The 21,354-nt window shown below is 45.9% G+C and overlaps 1 protein-coding gene across 7 annotated transcripts in view; it reads right to left on the bottom strand.

The window, feature by feature from the left end:
- PHC3 (polyhomeotic homolog 3) overlaps positions 1 to 21,354 on the bottom strand; it is a 364,349-nt gene that overhangs the window by 182,212 nt on the left and 160,783 nt on the right. For 6 of the 7 annotated variants that reach the window (XM_063916218.1, XM_063916215.1, XM_063916214.1 and 3 more), the window contains one exon: positions 4,980 to 5,081. The exons of the other annotated variant lie outside the window; for it this stretch is intronic. In XM_063916218.1, the coding sequence (XP_063772288.1) occupies positions 4,980 to 5,081 (102 nt within the window). The remainder of the gene's footprint in view (positions 1 to 4,979; positions 5,082 to 21,354) is intronic. 7 annotated transcript variants of the gene reach the window in all.

Genomic DNA, 21,354 nt, shown 5'->3' on the forward strand with positions numbered 1-21,354 from the left:
CGTTGCTATTTGGCTGCGCATTCCTCCCTGATGGTTGAGGTACGCCCACGCCGTTAAATAGTCCGAGCGGATCTGGACTGGTCTTCCTTGAAGAGTGTCTTTTGCCTGAATCAGTGCCATGTATAAGGCCCGAAGTTCTAAAAGATTTATTGGCAGGCAACTTTCTTCTATGGTCCATTGTCCCTGGAACCATAATCTTCTGGACACTGCTCCCCAGCCCTGGAGACTGGCATCTGTTGTCAGGATCTCCCATCTGATATCCAAAAGATTCTCCCTTTGTCTAGATGAGATGTCTATAGCCATCAGGCTGATGACTTTCTTACCTTGTGTGAAAGTACCAGAGTCTGTTTCTTTATTGTCTGATGTATCCCATTCCATCTGGCTAGAATCAGACGCTGCCGAGGTCTTGAGTGGAATTGTGCATACGCCACCATGTCGAATGTTGACACCATCAAACCCATCAGTCGCATAGCTGCGTGGATTGATATCGTTTGACTGTGTAACAACACCTGAGTACTTGACTGTATCTTGGATATCTTGTTCCGAGGTAATCCATTTTCTGCAGACTGGAATTCAGTAAAGCCCCACAGTGAGTCATCCATTGTGACGGAACCCGAGATGGCTTTGCCCAATTTATGAACCACCAGTGACTCTGCAGACAAAACATTGTATGTTGGAGATGGCACAGAAACCTTTCCTGTGCCAGTATAAAAAAAGGTGGTCGAAGTATGACAATTTTCTTATCCCCTTCTTGTGGAGATCAGCTGCCATAATCATCATAATTTTGGAAAATACTCTGGAGGCTGTGGCTAACCCCAAGGGTAAGGTCTGGAACTGAAAATGTTGCTGGAGGATGGTGAACCTTGAGATAACACTGATGGAACAGTGCTATAGGAACCTGTAGGTTAACATCCTGACTATCCAGGGATATCCTGTAATTCCCTGGCTTCATGCCAAAACTATGGAGAGCAACGTCTCCCTGTGAACCGTGGTACCCAAACTTATTTGTTTAGGAATTTGAGATTGGGGTGAAAGGATCCTTCTGAACCCAAACCCGGTTGGAGTAAAACCCCGTCCCTATTGTGCAGGGGTTACTGGAATGCCTATTCCTGACCAAAGCAATTTCTCAACTGCTTCTTGCATCCCCTGTCCTTCGCCTCTACCCGAGAAGGACTGGAACAGAAAACTTCAAGGAGGATGCTTCTTGAAGAGAAACATAACCTAGAGATACCACTTCTTGCACTCAGGCATCTGTTTGTAAACTGTTACCAGATCTGTGCAAACTGAAGAAGTTCGCCCCCTATACTGGGGTCCCCCAGAAGGAGGCCAGCACTATCATGCTGATGGCTTATCCTCTGGTTTGGAAGCTGCCCCTCTTGTTGCCTTTGCTTCTTTGCCTTACCAAAGTTAATGTATTGGGCCTGTTATGTTCCTTTATGATCGACAAGGCCAAAAACTGGACCCCTATGTTTGGGGTTATATGTGGAAGGAAACGTGACCTTCTTGGGAGTCTGATTTTGACTCCAGAATATCTGTTAACTCCTTACCAAACAGAAACTTCCAGCCAAAGGCAAATTTTCCAGAACCTTCTTTGATTGTGAATCAGCTTTTCATGTATGTAAGCACTGCTCTGCGAGCAACTATTGTTAATGCTGATGCCCTAGAACATTAGTGTCCATATGAGCTATATGGGATTCTTGCTCCCTTGCAGGCGCTGAAAAACCTGTCTTCCAGTACCTCAGCCCCGTGTTCCTACACCACCTGGTATTCCAAGATGGTCTCCCATCCAAGAACTAACCCGGCCCAACACTGCTTAGCTTCCAAGATCTAGTGAGATTGAGCTCATCCGGTGTGGTGTGCTGTAGATTGCAAGGTGAAGTCATGGCTGGCCTTATAACTGCCCCAGACAGAGACAATATGGTTTTCAGAAAACCATCCCTCTTTTGACTTTGACGGCAAAGGCCATATATATCTATAAGAGGCAATTCCAATTTTTAAACAGTCCTCAGCTGGAAAAGGATATTTTGAATCCCATTTACTGGGAATCTATATTCTTTATTGGGTATAGCCCAAACCTTTTCCCTGTTTTTCATCAGCTGCTGGGGTCCCCCATGAGGAGGCCCTATTTTTTTGGGACGTTTAAACATAGGTACCTTGTTTTTAACACAGGCTTTGATGAATCCTCTAAGGACAGGAAAGCCTTTACTGCTCTCATTAACTCAGCTAAATTTACCTGTTCTTTGTATGCTGAAGAAGAGTATATAGAGGTTTTATCGTCTGATGAATCATCCTGTGTAGCCTGTGCAGTAGATGATTTATTTACACTCAGTTTCTCAGCTTGTTTTATTAGAGAAGCTGTTGGGGATACCGTAGATAGAGAGCTGCCTGTATGAGTTAATAATGAACCCTATTCCTGGTATCGAAGTTGTAGGAATTAACCTTTCAGCTATACTGGACAAGGTCTGTGCAAACATCGCCCAAAGGGAATTTATCTATTATGCTGACAAACACATGAACCATCCTGTACCAGATCATAGAGGATAATACAGTTATTGCAAGACAACATGATATGAGTGTTGGTGTTATTTAAGTGTACTCTCGTCACCTTTGCCGCTCTTAGACATGATAAATAATCAGCACTTTCACAGTGTACTACACAATTTGTGACTGTAACCACTTTATTGTTCGAAAGTGATATCAATCTGACCCCTACCCATTCACCAGCACTGAGGATCAGAAGACCAACTGACAAACATATATTAAAGACAGCAATCACACTAGCAGTCAGTCACATGTTATATATTAGTCATATGAGCACATAATCAACTACAAACACATTTTAAAGTATGTAGGAGTACATATTACTGAATTCTGTTTTATACAGATCTTAATATATTCAGACGCATTGCGAAGAAAACCACAGTAATGTACACAGACTCATATGCAATAGGCACTTAAACTTAACTATTCATACTTACAAAAGTAGATAGAAATTTAGTGCTGTATAACCCGTACTCGGTAGAGTGGGATACAGGGAGACTCACCTCACTTCCAAGATCGATCAATATGTTAGCGAACGCTAAATGGATCCAGGAGCTACTAGTGTACACCACCGCTCCGGGAACTTTAAGTGAACACAGACGCACTGTGCACATAGACACACCGGCCATACAGACGCCTGTATTGCGACCGGGTCTACTCGCGGTAGCGCTTAGTGAACACAGATGCAGCGGCCTATGCTGCGACCGAGACCCCTCGTGGTAGCGTCTGAGACGGAAGTGAGGCAACAGTTCATGGCGGGAGACTCGCGGAAACTGGTCATGAACTGGGGGGAGGGGCGACCAGGAGAGCGTCTAACTCCCCACCGCTGACATCAACTCTAGGGATCGCAGCCTCATACTATTCCTGGTGCCTTATGATCCCTAAGGCCTAGCACTGGAGCACCCGTGGTGGCGGCACGTCAGCTACTGTTTGGTAGTCTCCTTCCAATACAGTGCGGCTGTACCCCGACTACGGGGAACTGATGCCTTACCTTCTCCCCGTGCTCCGGCCACAGCCTGGTCACGTCTGCTGAACCTGCTAGTATATCCGACACAGACCTCCGCCGAGACAGCACTGTACACATGGGTAAGCGTTGTTGCGACCCGGCGGAGAGTTGTTGGAGCGACTCTTTCCAATATGCGTATAAGACGCTGTTAAGAAAGATCACTGAAAAACATAGTAAGACTATAAAAATAAAATAAGAAAGCTTAGGGCTGCCCTAGAACAGCAGCCCTCTGACAATGGTCCGGCTCCTGCTGCACCAAACAAAAAACCGATTTGCCTGAGCCAGTGGGCGGGGATATATGGACGGGCCCGTTGCATCCTGGGAGGCCTGAAAGCTTGTGATTGTTTGGTGCCAATCCGCTGTCGCTCCATCATATCCCATTGTTATCCTGTGGATAACCTCTGGACCCTGCTGGAGAAATAATACTTTTTGTACATCTAGAAACTTACTGCACACCCATTTTACTGTTTCCTTACATTGTTTAATGCTGGTTGTGTCCAGTCCGTAAAATAAAACTAGAACCTTTTCAACATTATTGTAGTTATGTTTATGACAACTCTGGTATTTGGTTTCATGTATACTGCGATTTGGGTTTGACTTGGTTCCTAACACCTTCCATGTTAAATAGTAAAATTGCCTACATGCAGCATGAGGCGCCATCCAGGTCAGAGAAAGGCACACCCTAGCTAATAATAAAAGATTATTAACATAAGCTATAAATAAGAATTTTGCAAATCAGCCAGGCTCAATCCAAAAATACAAATACAGGGGGTACACAAAGGCATCCCAATCCCTGTTCTTCAGATATATTCCACAACGTGGGAGAAAAATAAAGAAAACTGGGGTCAGGACCATATCAGGTACCAGAAGTCAGCACCAGAGGCTCCACACTTAGAACAGGTGTCAGTGGACAACTGTTCCAATCCTACTGAGCCGTACAGAGGCCTTATAGGCCCTACACACTGGGCGATTTGACTGCAAGATATGAACGATCTTGTTCATTAATGAACGAGATAACGTTCATATCGTGCAGTGTGGAGGCACCAGCGATGAACGATGCGCGGCCCTGTGCTCGTTCATTGCTGGTGCCCCGTCGGCTGTGCATGCAGGCCAATATGGACGATCTCGTCCATATTTGCCTGCACTTGTATGGAGCCGTGTGATGGGGGGGAGTGAAGAAACTTCACTCCCCCCGTCACTGCCCCCCCGCCGCCCGTCTGCTGTATCGGCGGTCGGGCAGCTGGGCGGCGGATCGCCGTGTCTGTAGGGCCATTTATACAACTCTATTGGGAGCTCATCAACCCCAGGTGCCTTACGCACAGGGAAGGCTTTATTAGCATCAATGGGAAGCACAATCTGGTTGAGGTACTGAGGTAGCACAGATCTGAAGTACTCAATGCTTTCATGACCTACTTAATTGAAATTTGCTCACCTGAGGAGCTGATGACCGACAGGGAGTTGAAGATGTAGCTGACGAGATCACTGGAATGTCAGATTGCACGGCTGCAACAGTTGCAGCTGGTGTAAATATGAGCTGTAAAACACGGATACATTTACGCTAATGATTCAAAGCAACTGAGTAGAAACCCTGCCAGGAATAAATTCAGAAAAGACGTGAAACAGGAATCATTCATCTCCGTTTAAGAGCAGTGGGACATTTACATGGACATATTACGTAAAGTTTAAATTATTGGGCGCAAACCAATAAGAATAATACGGTGCATCCTGAAAGTATTCACAGCGCTTCACTTTTTCCACATTTTGTTATGTTACAGCCTTACTCCAAAATGGAATAAAGTAATTTTTTCCCTTAAAATTCTACACACAATACCCCATAATGACAACGTGAAAAAAGTTTTTCTAAAGATTTTTGCAAATTTATTAAAAATAATAAACTAAGAAATCACATTTTCCCTAAGTATTCACAGCCTTTGCCATGAAGCTCAAAATTGAGCTCAGGTACATCCTGTTTCCACTGATCATCCCTGAGATGTTCCTACAGCTTAATTGGAGTCCACCTGTGGTAAATTAAGTTGATTGGTCATGATTTGGAAAGGCACACACCTATCTATATAAGGTTCCACACTTGACAGTACATGTCTGAGCACAAACCAAGCATACAGTCAAAGGAATTGTCTGTAGAACTCCGAGACAGGATTGTCTCGAGGCACAAATCTGGGGAAGGGTACAGAAAAATATCTGCTGCTTTGAAGGTCCCAATGAGCACAGTGGCCTCCATCATCCGTAAATGGAAGCAGTTTGGAACAAGCAGGACTCTTCCTTGAGCTGGGCGGCTGTCTAAGCATAGTGATAGGTAGGGGAGGTGCCCTAGTCAGGGAGGTGACCAAGAACCCAATGGTCACTGTGTCAGAACTACAGCACTCCTCTGTGGAGAGAGGAGAACCTTCCAGAAGGCAACCATCTCTGCAGCAATCCACCAAAATGCACCTGAAGGACTCTCAGACCATGAGAAACAAAATTCTCTGGTCTGATGAGACAAAGCTTGCACTCTTTGGCGTGAATGCCAGGTGTCATGTTTGGAAGAAACCAGGCACCGCTCATCACCAGGCCAATACCATCCCAGCATGGTGATGGCAGCATCATGCTGTGGGGATGTTTTTCAGCGGCAGGAACTGGGAGACTAGTCAGGATAGAGCGAAAGATGAATGCAGTAATGTACAGAAACATCCTGGATGAAAATCTGCTCCAGAGTGCTCTTGACCTCAGACTGTGGCGACGGTTCATCTTTCAGCAGGACAACGACCCTAAGCACACAGCCAAGATATCAAAGGAGTGGCTTCAGGACAACTCTGTGAATATCCTTGAGTGCCCCAGCCAGAGCCCAGACTTGAGTCCGATTGAACATCTGTGGAGAGATCTAAAAATGGCTGTGCAACCTGATGGAGCTTGAGAGGTGCTGCAAAGAGGAATGGGCGAAACTGGCCAAAGATAGGTGTGCCAAGCTTGTGGCATCATATTCAAAAAGACTTGAGGCTGTAATTTCTGCATCAACAAAGTATCGAGCAAAGGTTGTGAATACTTATGTACATGTGATTTCTTAGTTTTTTATTTTTAATAAATTTGCAAAAATCTCAAACAAACTTTTTTCATGTTGTTATTATGGGGTATTGTGTGTAGAATTTTGAGGGAAAAAAATAATTTATTCCATTTTGGAATAAGGCTATAACATCACAAAATGTGAAGCGCTGTGAATACTTTCCGGATGCACTGTATATATGTATAGACTTAAATGAGTGCACACATATATGTAATTATATACAAAACCTGTACACCCTTAGACTGTATAATACATAGTAACAAGTAACTGTATATACAGCTCCCAGAAGGTAGTCTGGGCTACTACCTCACTTCACCATAATCAAAGTAAAATTGGAGAGCGTGCAGGTACAATTAAACATATAAAGTTTAAATAATAAATAAAATACAATTAAAATACCATGTACAACATTCACATGGACATGCATGGTAAAGCTGAATGATAGAGGGTGACATTTGGGCTAAACTTTCTGTCTCTGCTTCCTCTGCACATTGCCTTCAGTCCATCGCAGTAGCCTTTGATGACACCTAGATATCATGATTATTTTATTAAGCTATAGCTGATTTGAGTTTTGCTCCATTAAACGAGATGAATCAATAAATAGGGGAAACAGGTTACTTGACCATGCATCTTAACCAAGCCATGGCTGAAGTACTTCTATTTGGTGTGTAGTGTACAGTATGTGTGTATATGCATGTGTAGGTATATATCTAGTGACACATGGAGGATGTGAAGCGAAGGAAGAGAAAATATATAAAGCTAATGAACTTATGTGGGCTGTCCTGGAATTTGATAAGCTTGTCTGAAGAGGTATATTTTCAGAGAACACTTGAAGATTTGGAGACTAGAGGAGAGTCTTATTGTGCGTGAGAGGGCATTCCACAGAGTGGGTGCATCTCCAAAAAAGTCCTGCAACCATGAATGGGAACAGGTAATGCATGTGTATGAGAGATGCTGATCTTGTGCAAAGCTGAAAAGTTGGGTTGGAAGATATTTTGAGATAAGCGACGAGCTGTTTATCGCTGTAGTTTGGTTAATAGCTTTATGTTTCAGTAAAAGTACTTTATATTGAATTTGGCAGAAAATAGGTAACTAGTGGAGGGACTGACATAGGGATCAGCAGATGATAAACGTTTAGCAAGATAGATCAGCCTCTTCGCTGCACTCAGAATGGATTGTAGTGGTGAGAGTCTGTATTGGTAAAGTACAGTAAGGAGACAGGACCTAATTCAGATCTGATCGCAGCAGCAAATTTGTTAGCTAATGGGCAAAACCATGTGCACTGCAGGGGGGGCAGATATAGCGTGCAGAGATAGATAGATTTGGGTGGGGTGTGTTCAAACTGAAATCTAAATTGCAGTGTAAAAATAAGGCAGCCGGTATTTACCCTGCACAGAAACAATATAACCCACCCAAATCTAACTCTCTCTGCACATGTTATATCTGCCCACCTGCAGTGCACATGGTTTTGCCCATTAGCTAACATATTTGCTGCTGCAATCAGATCTGAATTAGGTCCTATTGCAATAATCAATGCAGGAGATAATTAATACGAGTTTTTGCGGTGTCTTCAGTATACTGTAATATGGTTGCAGTCTATATAAGTTTATTAAATGACATGGAGATGGAGAGGCAGTGGGTGACAAGGAGGGACAGGGAGAGACAGAGAGTGATGGAATACGCAGTAGGTGACAGAGAGGCATTGGATGACAGGGAGAGGTAGATGTGATGGAGAGGCAATTGGTGATGCAGTGGGGCAATGAGTGATGCAGTGGGTGACAACAAGAGGCAGTGGGTGACAGGGAGAGACAGAGAGAGGCAGTCGGTAACTGCAGAGGAAGTAGGTAGCAGAGGGAGGCAGATGGTGAGTGGGAGAGGCAGATGGTGACAGGGGGAGTCATTATATATATATATATATATATATATATATATACATACACACACTGCTCAAAAAAATAAAGGGAACACTTAAACAACACAATGTAACTCCAAGTCAATCACACTTCTGTGAAATCAACCTGTCCACTTAGGAAGCAACACTGATTGACAATCAATTTCACATGCTGTTGTGCAAATGGAATAGACAACAGGTAGAAATTATAGGCAATCAGCAAGACACCCCCAATAAAGGAGTTGTTCTGCAGGTGGTGACCACAGACCACTTCTCAGCTCCTATGCTTTCTGGCTGATGTTTTGGTCACTTTTGAAAGCTGGCGGTGCTTTCACTCTAGTGGTAGCATGAGACGGAGTCTACAACCCACACAAGTGTCTCAGGTAGTGCAGCTCATCCAGGATAGCACATCAATGCGAGCTGTGGCAAGAAGGTTTGCGGTGTCTGTCAGCGTAGTGCCCAGAGCATGGAGGCGCTACCAGGAGACAGGCCAGTACATCAGGAGACGTGGAGGAGGCCGTAGGAGGGCAACAACCCAGCAGCAGGACCGCTACCTCCGCCTTTGTGCAAGTAAGAACAGGAGGAGCACTGCCAGAGCCCTGCAAAATGACCTCCAGAAAGCCACAAATGTGCATGTGTCTACTCAAACGATCAGAAACAGACTCCATGAGGGTGGTATGAGGGCCCGACGTCCACAGATGGGGGTTGTGCTTACAGCCCAACACCGTGCAGGACGTTTGGCATTTGCCAGAGAACACCAAGATTGGCAAATTCGCCACTGGCGCCCTGTGCTCTTCACAGATGAATGCAGGTTCTCACTGAGCACATGTGACAGACATGACAGAGTCTGGGGACGCCAAGAAGAACGTTCTGCTGCCTGCAACATACTCCAGCATGACCGGTTTGGCAGTGGATCAGTAATGGTGTGGGGTGGCATTTCTTTGGGGAGCCCCACAGCCCTCCATGTGCTCGCCAGAGGTAGCCTGACTGCCATTAGGTACCGAGATGAGATCCTCAGACCCCTTGTGAGACCATATGCTGGTGCGGTTGGCCCTGGGTTCCTCCAAATGCAAGACAATGCTAGACCTCATGTGGCTGGAGTGTGTCAGCAGTTCCTGCTAGACGAAGGCATTGATGCTATGGACTGGCCCGCCCGTTCCCCAGACCTGAATCCAATTGAGCACATCTGGAACATCATGTCTCGCTCCATCCACCAACGCCACGTTGCACCACAGACTGTCCAGGAGTTGGCGGATGCTTTAGTCCAGGTCTGGGAGGAGATTCCTCAGGAGACCATCCGCCACCTCATCAGGAGCATGCCCAGGCATTGTAGGGAGGTCATACAGGCACGTGGAGGCCACACACTCTACTGAGCCTCATTTTGACTTGTTTTAAGGATATTACATCAAAGCTGGATCAGCCTGTAGTGTGTTTTTCCACTTTAATTTTGAGTGTGACTCCAAATCCAGACCTCCATGGGTTAATAAATTTGATTTCCATTGATAATTTTTGTGTGATTTTGTTGTCACCACATTCAACTATGTCAAGAACAAAGTATTTAATAAGAATATTTCATTCATTCAGATCTAGGATGTGTTATTTTAGTGTTCCCTTTATTTTTTTGAGCAGTGTATATAAATATATAAATATATATATATATGCATATACAGTATATATATATATATATATATACACACACACACACACATACACACACACACACACACACACACACACACACACACACACACACACACACACACATGCATAGTATAGAATTTTTTTCTTTTTAAATGATTTTGTGCTTTTCTACACCTCCCCCTCCTTTGTCTTTTTTTATTACTGTCCCTTTGCTTTTCCCTATCTTCCTCTTTTCTACTTCTTCTGTTGAATTTCTTCTTTGGCCCTTGTGTGAGGCTGGTTTCTGGGCTCTGGCTTGCGGCACTTCTCCTTGCACTGCAGCTACTCATTGTATGACTCTCATAGTTACCATGCGTGCCAGATGCATGAGGAAGAGACCTCACTCATGTACCCATCCAGATGCATCTGATACTATCATAGTGTTTCTACTAGAAAATTGTACAGTGAGTAATGTACATGGGAGTAGGTGAGCTGGGGACACACTATATATTATGACAGATGCACTACATGGATGCAGGCTGAGGCTTACAGTTATATTACTGGCTAGGAGGCAGACTACGGTCATGCCATAGCCGTGGACCCCTTAATCCCCAGGGAAGGTAGTTCCGCCACTGTCTGGGGAAGATGGGTAGGTTTGAGATTCATCCGCACACAGATGATACCAAAATCCGAAAGATGAGCAATGTGACATAATGCAGATTGAGAAAAGCAAAGGACGCAAGACTGAGCCGTGCGTACTCCAACTGATAACGGTAGCTAAGAGGAGCTGGATTTAGAGAAACAAACTCAAAAAGATTGATTTGATAAGTAGGATGAAAACCAGGATAGGGCTATGTCCTGGGATTGTAGTATTTGGATGAGAAGAGACTGGTCAATAGTGTCAAACGCAGCAGGGAGATCGTGGAGAAAAATAAGAAGTAAGTAATGGCCTTTAGACTTAGCAGTAAACAGTAGTGATGAGCGGGTTCGGTTCCTCGGAAACCGAACCCCCCCGAACTTCACCCATTTTACACGGGTCCAAGGCATACTCGGATTCTCCCGTATGGCTCGGTTAATCCGAGCGCGCCCGAACGTCATCATCCCGCTGTCGAATTCTCGCGAGATTCGGATTCTATATAAGCAGCCGCGCGTCGCCGCCATTTTCACTCGTGCATAGGAAATGTTAAGGAGAGGACGTGGCTGGCGTCCTCTCCGTTTATTAATGTTGATGAAAATATTTGTGCTTATTGCTTAATTGTGGGGACTGGGGAGCAGCTGTATTATATAGGAGGAGTACAGTGCAGAGTTTTGCTGACAGTGACCACCAGTATACGTTGTCTGCCTGAAAAACACTCCATATCTGTGCTCAGTGTGCTGCATATATCTGTGCTCACACTGCTTTATTGTGGGGACTGGGGACCAGCAGTATTATATAGGAGGAGTACAGTGCAGAGTTTTGCTGACCAGTGACCACCAGTATACGTTGTCTGCCTGAAAAACACTCCATATCTGTGCTCAGTGTGCTGCATATATCTGTGCTCACACTGCTTAATTGTGGGGACTGGGGAGCAGCTATATTATATAGGAGGAGTACAGTGCAGAGTTTTGCTGACAGTGACCACCTGTATACGTTGTCTGCCTGAAAAACACTCCATATCTGTGCTCAGTGTGCTGCATATATCTGTGCTCACACTGCTTTATTGTGGGGACTGGGGACCAGCAGTATTATATAGGAGGAGTACAGTGCAGAGTTTTGCTGACCAGTGACCACCAGTATACGTTGTCTGCCTGAAAAACACTCCATATCTGTGCTCAGTGTGCTGCATATATCTGTGCTCACACTGCTTAATTGTGGGGACTGGGGAGCAGCTATATTATATAGGAGGAGTACAGTGCAGAGTTTTGCTGACAGTGACCACCTGTATACGTTGTCTGCCTGAAAAACACTCCATATCTGCGCTCAGTGTGCTGCATATATCTGTGCTCACACTGCTTAGGGGTGTAGTACGGCTGACCGGTGCCGGGATCCCGGCAGCATACCGACGCCGGGATCCCGGCGGTGAGGCGCGAGTGCAGCAAGCCCCTTGCGGGCTCGCTGTGCTCGCCACGCTGCGGGCTCGGTGGCGCACGGGTTCTATTCCCACTCTATGGGTGTCGTGGAAACCCACGAGTGGAAATAGTCCCTGTTGGTCGGCATGCCGACCATCGGGACAGTGACCCGTCGGGCTGGTGGAGGAGGTCATGTGACTGTCGGTCAGCTGACCGGCGGTCACATGAATACCACCCCTGCTTAATTGTGGGGACTGGGGAGCAGCTGTATTATATAGGAGGAGTACAGTGCAGAGTTTTGCTGACAGTGACCACCAATATACGTTGTCTGCCTGAAAAATACTCCATATCTGTGCTCAGTGTGCTGCATATATCTGTGCTCACACTGCTTTATTGTGGGGACTGGGTACCAGCAGTATTATATAGGAGGAGTACAGTGCAGAGTTTTGCTGACAGTGACCACCAGTATACGTTGTCTGCCTGAAAAACACTCCATATCTGTGCTCAGTGTGCTGCATATATCTGTGCTCACACTGCTTTATTGTGGGGACTGGGGACCAGCAGTATTATATAGGAGGAGTACAGTGCAGAGTTTTGCTGACAGTGACCACTAGTATATATAGCAGTACGGTACGGAAGGCCACTGCTCTACCTACCTCTGTGTCGTCAAGTATACTATCCATCTAGATTCTATACCTGTGGTGCATTTTAGTTTTGCAGTTGCTGACAGTGACCACCAGTATATATAGCAGTACGGTACGGAAGGCCACTGCTCTACCTACCTCTGTGTCGTCAAGTATACTATCCATCCATACCTGTGGTGCATTTCAGTTGTGCGCAGTATATATAGTAGTAGGCCATTGCTATTGATACTGGCATATAATTCCACACATTAAAAAATGGAGAACAAAAATGTGGAGGTTAAAATAGGGAAAGATCAAGATCCACTTCCACCTCGTGCTGAAGCTGCTGCCACTAGTCATGGCCGAGACGATGAAATGCCATCAACGTCGTCTGCCAAGGCCGATGCCCAATGTCATAGTAGAGAGCATGTAAAATCCAAAAAACAAAAGTTCAGTTAAATGACCCAAAAATCAAAATTAAAAGCGTCTGATGAGAAGCGTAAACTTGCCAATATGCCATTTACGACACGGAGTGGCAAGGAACGGCTGAGGCCTTGGCCTATGTTTATGGCTAGTGGTTCAGATTCACATGAGGATGGAAGCACTCATCCTCTCGCTAGAAAACTGCAGTGCCACTCCTAGATGGGCCAGGTGTTTGTGTCGGCCACTTGTGTCGCTTAGCTTAGTCACACAGCGACCTTGGTGCGTCTCTTTTTTTCTTTGCATCATGTGCTGTTTGGGGACTATTTTTTTGAAGTGCCATCCTGCCTGACACTGCAGTGCCACTCCTAGATGGGCCAGGTGTTTGTGTCGGCCACTTGTGTCGCTTAGCTTAGTCACACAGCGACCTTGGTGCGTCTCTTTTTTTCTTTGCATCATGTGCTGTTTGGGGACTATTTTTTTGAAGTACCATCCTGTCTGACACTGCAGTGCCACTCCTAGATGGGCCAGGTGTTTGTGTCGGCCACTTGTGTCGCTTAGCTTAGTCACACAGCGACCTTGGTGCGTCTCTTTTTTTCTTTGCATCATGTGCTGTTTGGGGACAATTTTTTTGAAGTGCCATCCTGCCTGACACTGCAGTGCCATTCCTAGATGGGCCAGGTGTTTGTGTCGGCCACTTGTGTCGCTTAGCTTAGCCATCCAGCGACCTCGGTGCAAATTTTAGGACTAAAAATAATATTGTGAGGTGCTCAGAATAGACTGAAAATTAGTGTAAATTATGGTTATTGAGGTTAATAATACTATGGGATCAAAATGACCCCCAAATTCTATGATTTAATCTGTTTTTGAGGGTTTTTTGTAAAAATCACCAGAGTCCAAAACACACCCGAATCCGACAAAAAATTTTCAGGGAGGTTTTGGCAAAACGCGTCCGAATCCAAAACACGGCCGCGGAACCGAATCCAAAACCAAAACACAAAACCCGAAAAATTTCCGGTGCACATCACTAGTAAACAGATCATTCACTAACGTAGTAGGTGCTGCCTCTGTATAGGGTTGGGAATGAAAGCCTGACTGAAGTGGATCCAATAAATTGTGTGTGTGAAAGCATGTGAGGCAAGTCTCTTAAGTAGCTTGGAGGGGCATGGGAGATGAGAGATGGGATGGTAACTGGATTGAGAGAGATTTTTCAGAATACGATATTATATACAGGGTCATCACCCTTTGAGAAAGGTGCGCCAGCACCAAAACAGCTGCTGTCAGGGTGGGGGTTGCCATGCCCCAAGCTGCTTATGCCTGTCTTCATATGCTAAGTATACCTTTATTACTGCTTCATGAGATGGTGTTGTTATTCTAATTGAAGATACATCTCTCATGAATCTATCGCTGGTTGTGCTGGTCTTCCCACCATGAGAACCTTTGGGAACTTTTGATGGACTGACTCTCTCTCTCTCTCTCTCTCTCTCTCTCTCTCTCTCTCTCTATATATATATATATATATATATACACACACACACACACACACACACACACACGTTGAGTATCCCTTATCCAAAATGCTTGAGACCAGAAACATTTTGGTTATCAGAATAATTGCATAGCATAATGAGATATCATGGCGATGGGACCTAAGTCTGACCACAGAATGCATTTATGTTTCATATACACCTTATACACACAGCCTGAAGGTAATTTTAGCTAACATTTTTTATAACTTTGTGCATTAAACAAAGTGTGTGTACATAGACACAATTCATTTATGTTTCATATACACCTTATACACACAGCCTGAAGGTCATTTAATACAATATTTTTAATAAGTTTGTGTATTAAACAAAGTTTGTGTACACTGAGCCATCAGAAAACAAAGGTTTCACTATCTCGCTCAAAAAATTGCGTATTTCGGAATATTGCGTATTTCGGAATATTTAGATATGGGATACTCAACCTGTATATATATATATATATATATATATATATATATATATATTTATTTATTTATATTTGTGTGTGCAAAAGCCCTCACTCACTCACTCACTCTCTGACTCATCACTAATTCTCTTACTTGCCGACATGTTAGGAAGCTGAAATTTAACATAGGTATACATCATTACTGCTGCGTGGCTTGCGTTGTGTGAATAAAAACACCCAAACGGACAATCGGATCAAAATTTTAATTGCACCTCCAGTGTGTAGAATTTAATAAGCTACAAAAGTGGTCCTGTCACTTTTTTACCAAATCTGCTACGGGTGCTCCTCGAGTAACATCAAGAACCATGGATTAATATTTACTTACATTAAGACGTCTCAGAAATGCAGCTCTATAGATTTACCAAGTTTTAAACACTCATTTATAACAGTGAAAATCAAAAACTCCTGTGTGTGCGAAGAACGGGTAGCACAGCTAGTATATATATTTATAGAAAATAATAAGAATTTACTTACCGATAATTCTATTTCTCATAGTCCGTAGTGGATGCTGGGGACTCCGTCAGGACCATGGGGAATAGCGGCTCCGCAGGAGACAGGGCACAAAAAGTAAGCTTTTAGGATCACATGGTGTGTACTGGCTCCTCCCCCTATGACCCTCCTCCAAGCCTCAGTTAGGTACTGTGCCCGGACGAGCGTACACAATAAGGAAGGATCTTGAATCCCGGGTAAGACTCATACCAGCCACACCAATCACACCGTACAACTTGTGATTTGAACCCAGTTAACAGTATGATAACAACGAAGAAGCCTCTGAAAAGATGGCTCGCAACAATAATAACCAGATTTTTGTAACAATAACTATGTACAAGTATTGCAGACAATCCGCACTTGGGATGGGCGCCCAGCATCCACTACGGACTATGAGAAATAGAATTATCGGTAAGTAAATTCTTATTTTCTCTAACGTCCTAGTGGATGCTGGGGACTCCGTCAGGACCATGGGGATTATACCAAAGCTCCCAAACGGGCGGGAGAGTGCGGATGACTCTGCAGCACCGAATGAGAGAACTCCAGGTCCTCCTTAGCCAGAGTATCAAATTTGTAAAATTTTACAAACGTGTTCTCCCCTGACCACGTAGCTGCTCGGCAAAGTTGTAATGCCGAGACCCCTCGGGCAGCCGCCCAAGATGAGCCCACCTTCCTTGTGGAGTGGGCATTTACAGATTTAGGCTGTGGCAGGCCTGCCACAGAATGTGCAAGTTGGATTGTGCTACAGATCCAACGAGCAATCGTCTGCTTAGACGCAGGAGCACCCATCTTGTTGGGTGCATACAGGATAAACAGCGAGTCAGATTTTCTGACTCCAGCCGTCCTTGAAATATATATTTTCAATGCTCTGACAACGTCCAGCAACTTGGAGTCCTCCAAGTCGCTAGTAGCCGCAGGCACCACAATAGGCTGGTTCAAGTGAAAAGCCGAAACCACCTTAGGCAGAAACTGAGGACGCGTCCGCAGTTCTGCCCTGTCCGAATGGAAAATCAGATATGGGCTTTTGTACGATAAAGCCGCCAACTCTGATACTCTCCTGGCTGAAGCCAGGGCCAGTAGCATGGTTACTTTCCATGTAAGATACTTCAAATCTACCGATTTGAGCGGCTCAAACCAATGGGATTTGAGAAAATCCAAAACTACGTTGAGATCCCACGGTGCTACTGGAGGCACAATCGGGGGCTGTATATGTAGTACACCTTTGACAAAGGTTTGTACTTCAGGCACTGAAGCCAATTCTTTCTGGAAGAAAATCGATAAGGCCGAAATTTGAACCTTAATAGACCCCAATTTGAGGCCCATAGACAATCCTGCCTGCAGGAAATGTAGGAATCGACCCAATTGAAATTCCTCCGTTGGGGCCTTCTTGGCCTCACACCACGCAACATATTTTCTCCAAATGCGGTGATAATGTTGTGCGGTCACTTCCTTCCTGGCTTTAATCAAGGTAGGAATAACTTCCTCTGGAATGCCCTTTTCTTTTAGAATCCGGCGTTCAACCGCCATGCCGTCAAACGCAGCCGCGGTAAGTCTTGGAACATACAAGGTCCCTGCTGAAGCAGATCCCTTCTTAACGGTAGAGGCCACGGCTCTTCCGTGAGCATCTCTTGAAGTTCCGGGTACCAAGTCCTTCTCGGCCAATCCGGAGCCACGAGTATTGTTCTTACTCCCCGTAGCCGTATAATTCTCAGTACCTTTGGTATGAGAGGCAGAGGAGGAAACACATACACGGACTGGTACACCCACGGTGTTACCAGAGCGTCCACAGCTATCGCCTGAGGGTCTCTCGACCTGGCGCAATATCTGTCCAGTTTCTTGTTGAGGCAGGACGCCATCATGTCCACCTTTGGTTTTTCCCAACGGTTCACAATCATGTGGAAGACTTCTGGATGAAGTCCCCACTCTCCCGGGTGGAGGTCGTGTCTGCTGAGGAAGTCTGCTTCCCAGTTGTCCACTCCCGGAATGAACACTGCTGACAGTGCTATGACATGATTTTCCGCCCAGCGAAGAATCCTTGCAGCTTCTGTCATTGCTCTTCTGCTTCTCGTGCCGCCCTGTCTGTTTACGTGGGCGACTGCCGTGATGTTGTCCGACTGGATCAACACCGGCTGACCCTGAAGCAGCGGATTTGCCAGGCTTAGAGCATTGTAAATCGCTCTTAGCTCCAGTATATTTATGTGAAGAGACGTCTCCAGGTTCGACCACACGCCCTGGAAGTTTCTTCCCTGTGTGACTGCTCCCCAGCCTCGTAGGCTGGCATCCGTAGTCACCAGGACCCAGTCCTGTATGCCGAATCTGCGGCCCTCTAACAGATGGGCACTCTGCAACCACCACAGAAGAGACACCCTTGTTCTTGGTGACAGTGTTATCCGCTGATGCATGTGCAGATGCGATCCGGACCATTTGTCCAGCAGATCCCACTGAAATATTCGTGCGTGGAATCTGCCGAATGGAATTGCTTCGTAAGAAGCCACCATCTTTCCCAGGACTCTTGTGCATTGATGTACTGACACATTTCCTGGTTTTAGGAGGTTCCTGACAAGTTCGGATAACTCCCTTGCTTTCTCCTCCGGGAGAAACACCTTTTTCTGAACAGTGTCCAGAATCATTCCCAGGAACAGCAGACGTGTCGTCGGGGTCAATTGAGATTTTGGAAGATTCAGAATCCACCCGTGTTGTTGAAGCACTACTTGGGTTAGTGCTACTCCGACTTCCAGCTGTTCTCTGGACCTTGCCCTTATCAGGAGATCGTCCAAGTAAGGGATAATTAATACGCCTTTTCTTCGTAGAAGAACCATCATTTCGGCCATTACCTTGGTAAAGACCCGAGGTGCCGTGGACAAACCAAACGGCAGCGTTTGAAACTGATAATGACAGTTTTGTATCACGAACCTGAGATACCCTTGGTGTGAAGGGTAAATTGGGACATGCAGATAAGCATCTTTTATGTCCAGGGACACCATGAAGTCCCCTTCTTCCAGATTCGCTATCACTGCTCTGAGTGACTCCATCTTGAATTTGAATTTCTGTATGTACAGGTTCAAGGATTTCAGATTTAGAATAGGTCTTACCGAACCGTCCGGCTTCGGTACCACAAATAGTGTGGAATAATACCCCTTTCCCTGTTGTAGGAGGGGTACCTTGACTATCACCTGCTGAGAATACAGCTTGTGAATGGCTTCCAATACCGTCGCCCTTTCTGAGGGAGACGTTGGTAAAGCAGACTTTAGGAACCGGCGAGGGGGAGACTTTTCGAATTCCAACTTGTAACCCTGAGATACTACCTGCAGGATCCAAGGGTCCACCTGTGAGCGCGCCCACTGTGTGCTGAAAATCTTTAGTCGACCCCCCACCGCCCCTGAGTCCGCTTGCACAGCCCCAGCGTCATGCTGAGGGCTTTGTAGAAGCCGGGGAGGGCTTCTGTTCGTGGGAAGTAGTTGCTTGCTGCACCCTCTTACCCCTTCCTTTGCCTCTGGGCAAATATGACTGTCCTTTTGCCCGCTTGTTCTTATAGGAACGAAAGGACTGCGGCTGAAAAGACGGTGTCTTTTTCTGTTGGGAGGTGACCTGAGGTAAAAAAGTGGATTTTCCGGCTGTTGCCGTGGCCACCAGATCCGATAGACCGACCCCAAATAATTCCTCTCCTTTATACGGCAATACTTCCATATGCCGTTTGGAATCCGCATCACCTGACCACTGTCGCGTCCATAAACTTCTTCTGGCAGATATGGACATCGCACTTACTCTCGATGCCAGAGTGCAAATATCCCTCTGAGCATCTCGCATATAAAGAAAAGCATCCTTTAATTGCTCTATAGTCAATAAAATACTGTCCCTATCCAGGGTATCAATATTTTCAGTCAGGGAATCCGACCACACCACCCCAGCACTGCACATCCAGGCTGAGGCTATTGCTGGTCGCAGTATAACACCAGTATGTGTGTATATACTCTTCAGGGTAGTTTCCAGCCTCCTATCAGCTGGATCCTTGAGGGCGGCCGTATCAGGAGACGGTAACGCCACTTGTTTTGATAAGCGTGTGAGCGCCTTATCCACCCTAGGGGGTGTTTCCCAGCGCGCCCTAACCTCTGGTGGGAAAGGGTATAATGCCAATAACTTCTTTGAAATTAGCAGTTTTCTATCGGGGTTAACCCACGCTTCATCACACACGTCATTCAATTCCTCTGATTCTGGAAAAGCTACAGGTAGTTTTTTCACACCCCACATAATACCCCCCTTTGAGGTACCTGCAGTATCAGAGATATGCAAAGCCTCCTTCATTGCCGTGATCATATAACGTGTGGCCCTATTGGAAAATACGTTTCTTTCTTCACCGTCGACACTAGATTCATCTGTGTCGGTACCTGTGTCGACTGACTGAGGTAAGGGACGTTTTACAGCCCCTGACGGTGCCTGAGACGCCTGGACAGGTACTAACTGGTTTTCCGGCCGTCTCATGTCGTCAACTGACTTTTGCAGCGTGCTAACATTATCACGTAATTCCATAATTAAAGCCATCCATTCCGGTGTCGACTCCCTAGGGGGTGACATCACCATTACCGGCAATTGCTCCGCCTCCACACCAACATCGTCCTCATAGATGTCGACACACACGTACCGACACACAGCAGACACACAGGGAATGCTCTTATCGAAGACAGGACCCCACTAGCCCTTTGGGGAGACAGAGGGAGAGTTTGCCAGCACACACCAAAGCGCTATAAAAATGTATATAAACAACCCTAAAAGGTGTTGTTTCTGTTATATGCGCTTAATATATAAAAATATCGCCAAAATATGCCCCCCTTCTCTGTTTTACCCTGTTTCTGTAGTGCAGTGCAGGGGAGAGTCCTGGGAGCCTTCCTCACAGCGGAGCTGAGCAGGAAAATGGCGCTGTGTGCTGAGGAGAATAGGCCCCGCCCCCTAAAACGGCGGGCTCTTCTCCCGGAGTTTGCGATATATGGCAGGGGTTAAATACATCCATATAGCCTCAAGGGCTATATGTGATGTATTTTAGCCATAGAAAAAGGTATTATACATTGCTGCCCAGGGCGCCCCCCCCAGCGCCCTGCACCCTCAGTGACCGCTGGTGTGAAGTGTGCCGACAACAATGGCGCACAGCTGCAGTGCTGTGCGCTACCTTATGAAGACTGAAAGTCTTCTGCCGCCTGTTTCCGGACCTCTGGACCTCTTCAACTTCGGCATCTGCAAGGGGGGTCGGCGGCACGGCTCCGGGACCGGACTCCATGGCTGGGCCTGTGTTCGATCCCTCTGGAGCTAATGGTGTCCAGTAGCCTAAGAAGCAAATCCATCCTGCACGCAGGTGAGTTCACTTCTCTCCCCTAAGTCCCTCGTAGCAGTGAGCCTGTTGCCAACAGGACTCACTGAAAATAAGAAACCTAAAAAACTTTTTCTAAGCAGCTCTTTATGAGAGCCACCTAGATTGCACCCTGCTCGGACGGGCACAAAAACCTAACTGAGGCTTGGAGGAGGGTCATAGGGGGAGGAGCCAGTACACACCATGTGATCCTAAAAGCTTACTTTTCGTGCCCTGTCTCCTGTGGAGCCGCTATTCCCCATGGTCCTGACGGAGTCCCCAGCATCCACTAGGACGTTAGAGAAAAATGAATAGTAAGCGAGTGAA

Source organism: Pseudophryne corroboree, chromosome 4 (assembly GCF_028390025.1).
Source record: "Pseudophryne corroboree isolate aPseCor3 chromosome 4, aPseCor3.hap2, whole genome shotgun sequence".
Lineage (NCBI taxonomy): Eukaryota > Metazoa > Chordata > Amphibia > Anura > Myobatrachidae > Pseudophryne > Pseudophryne corroboree.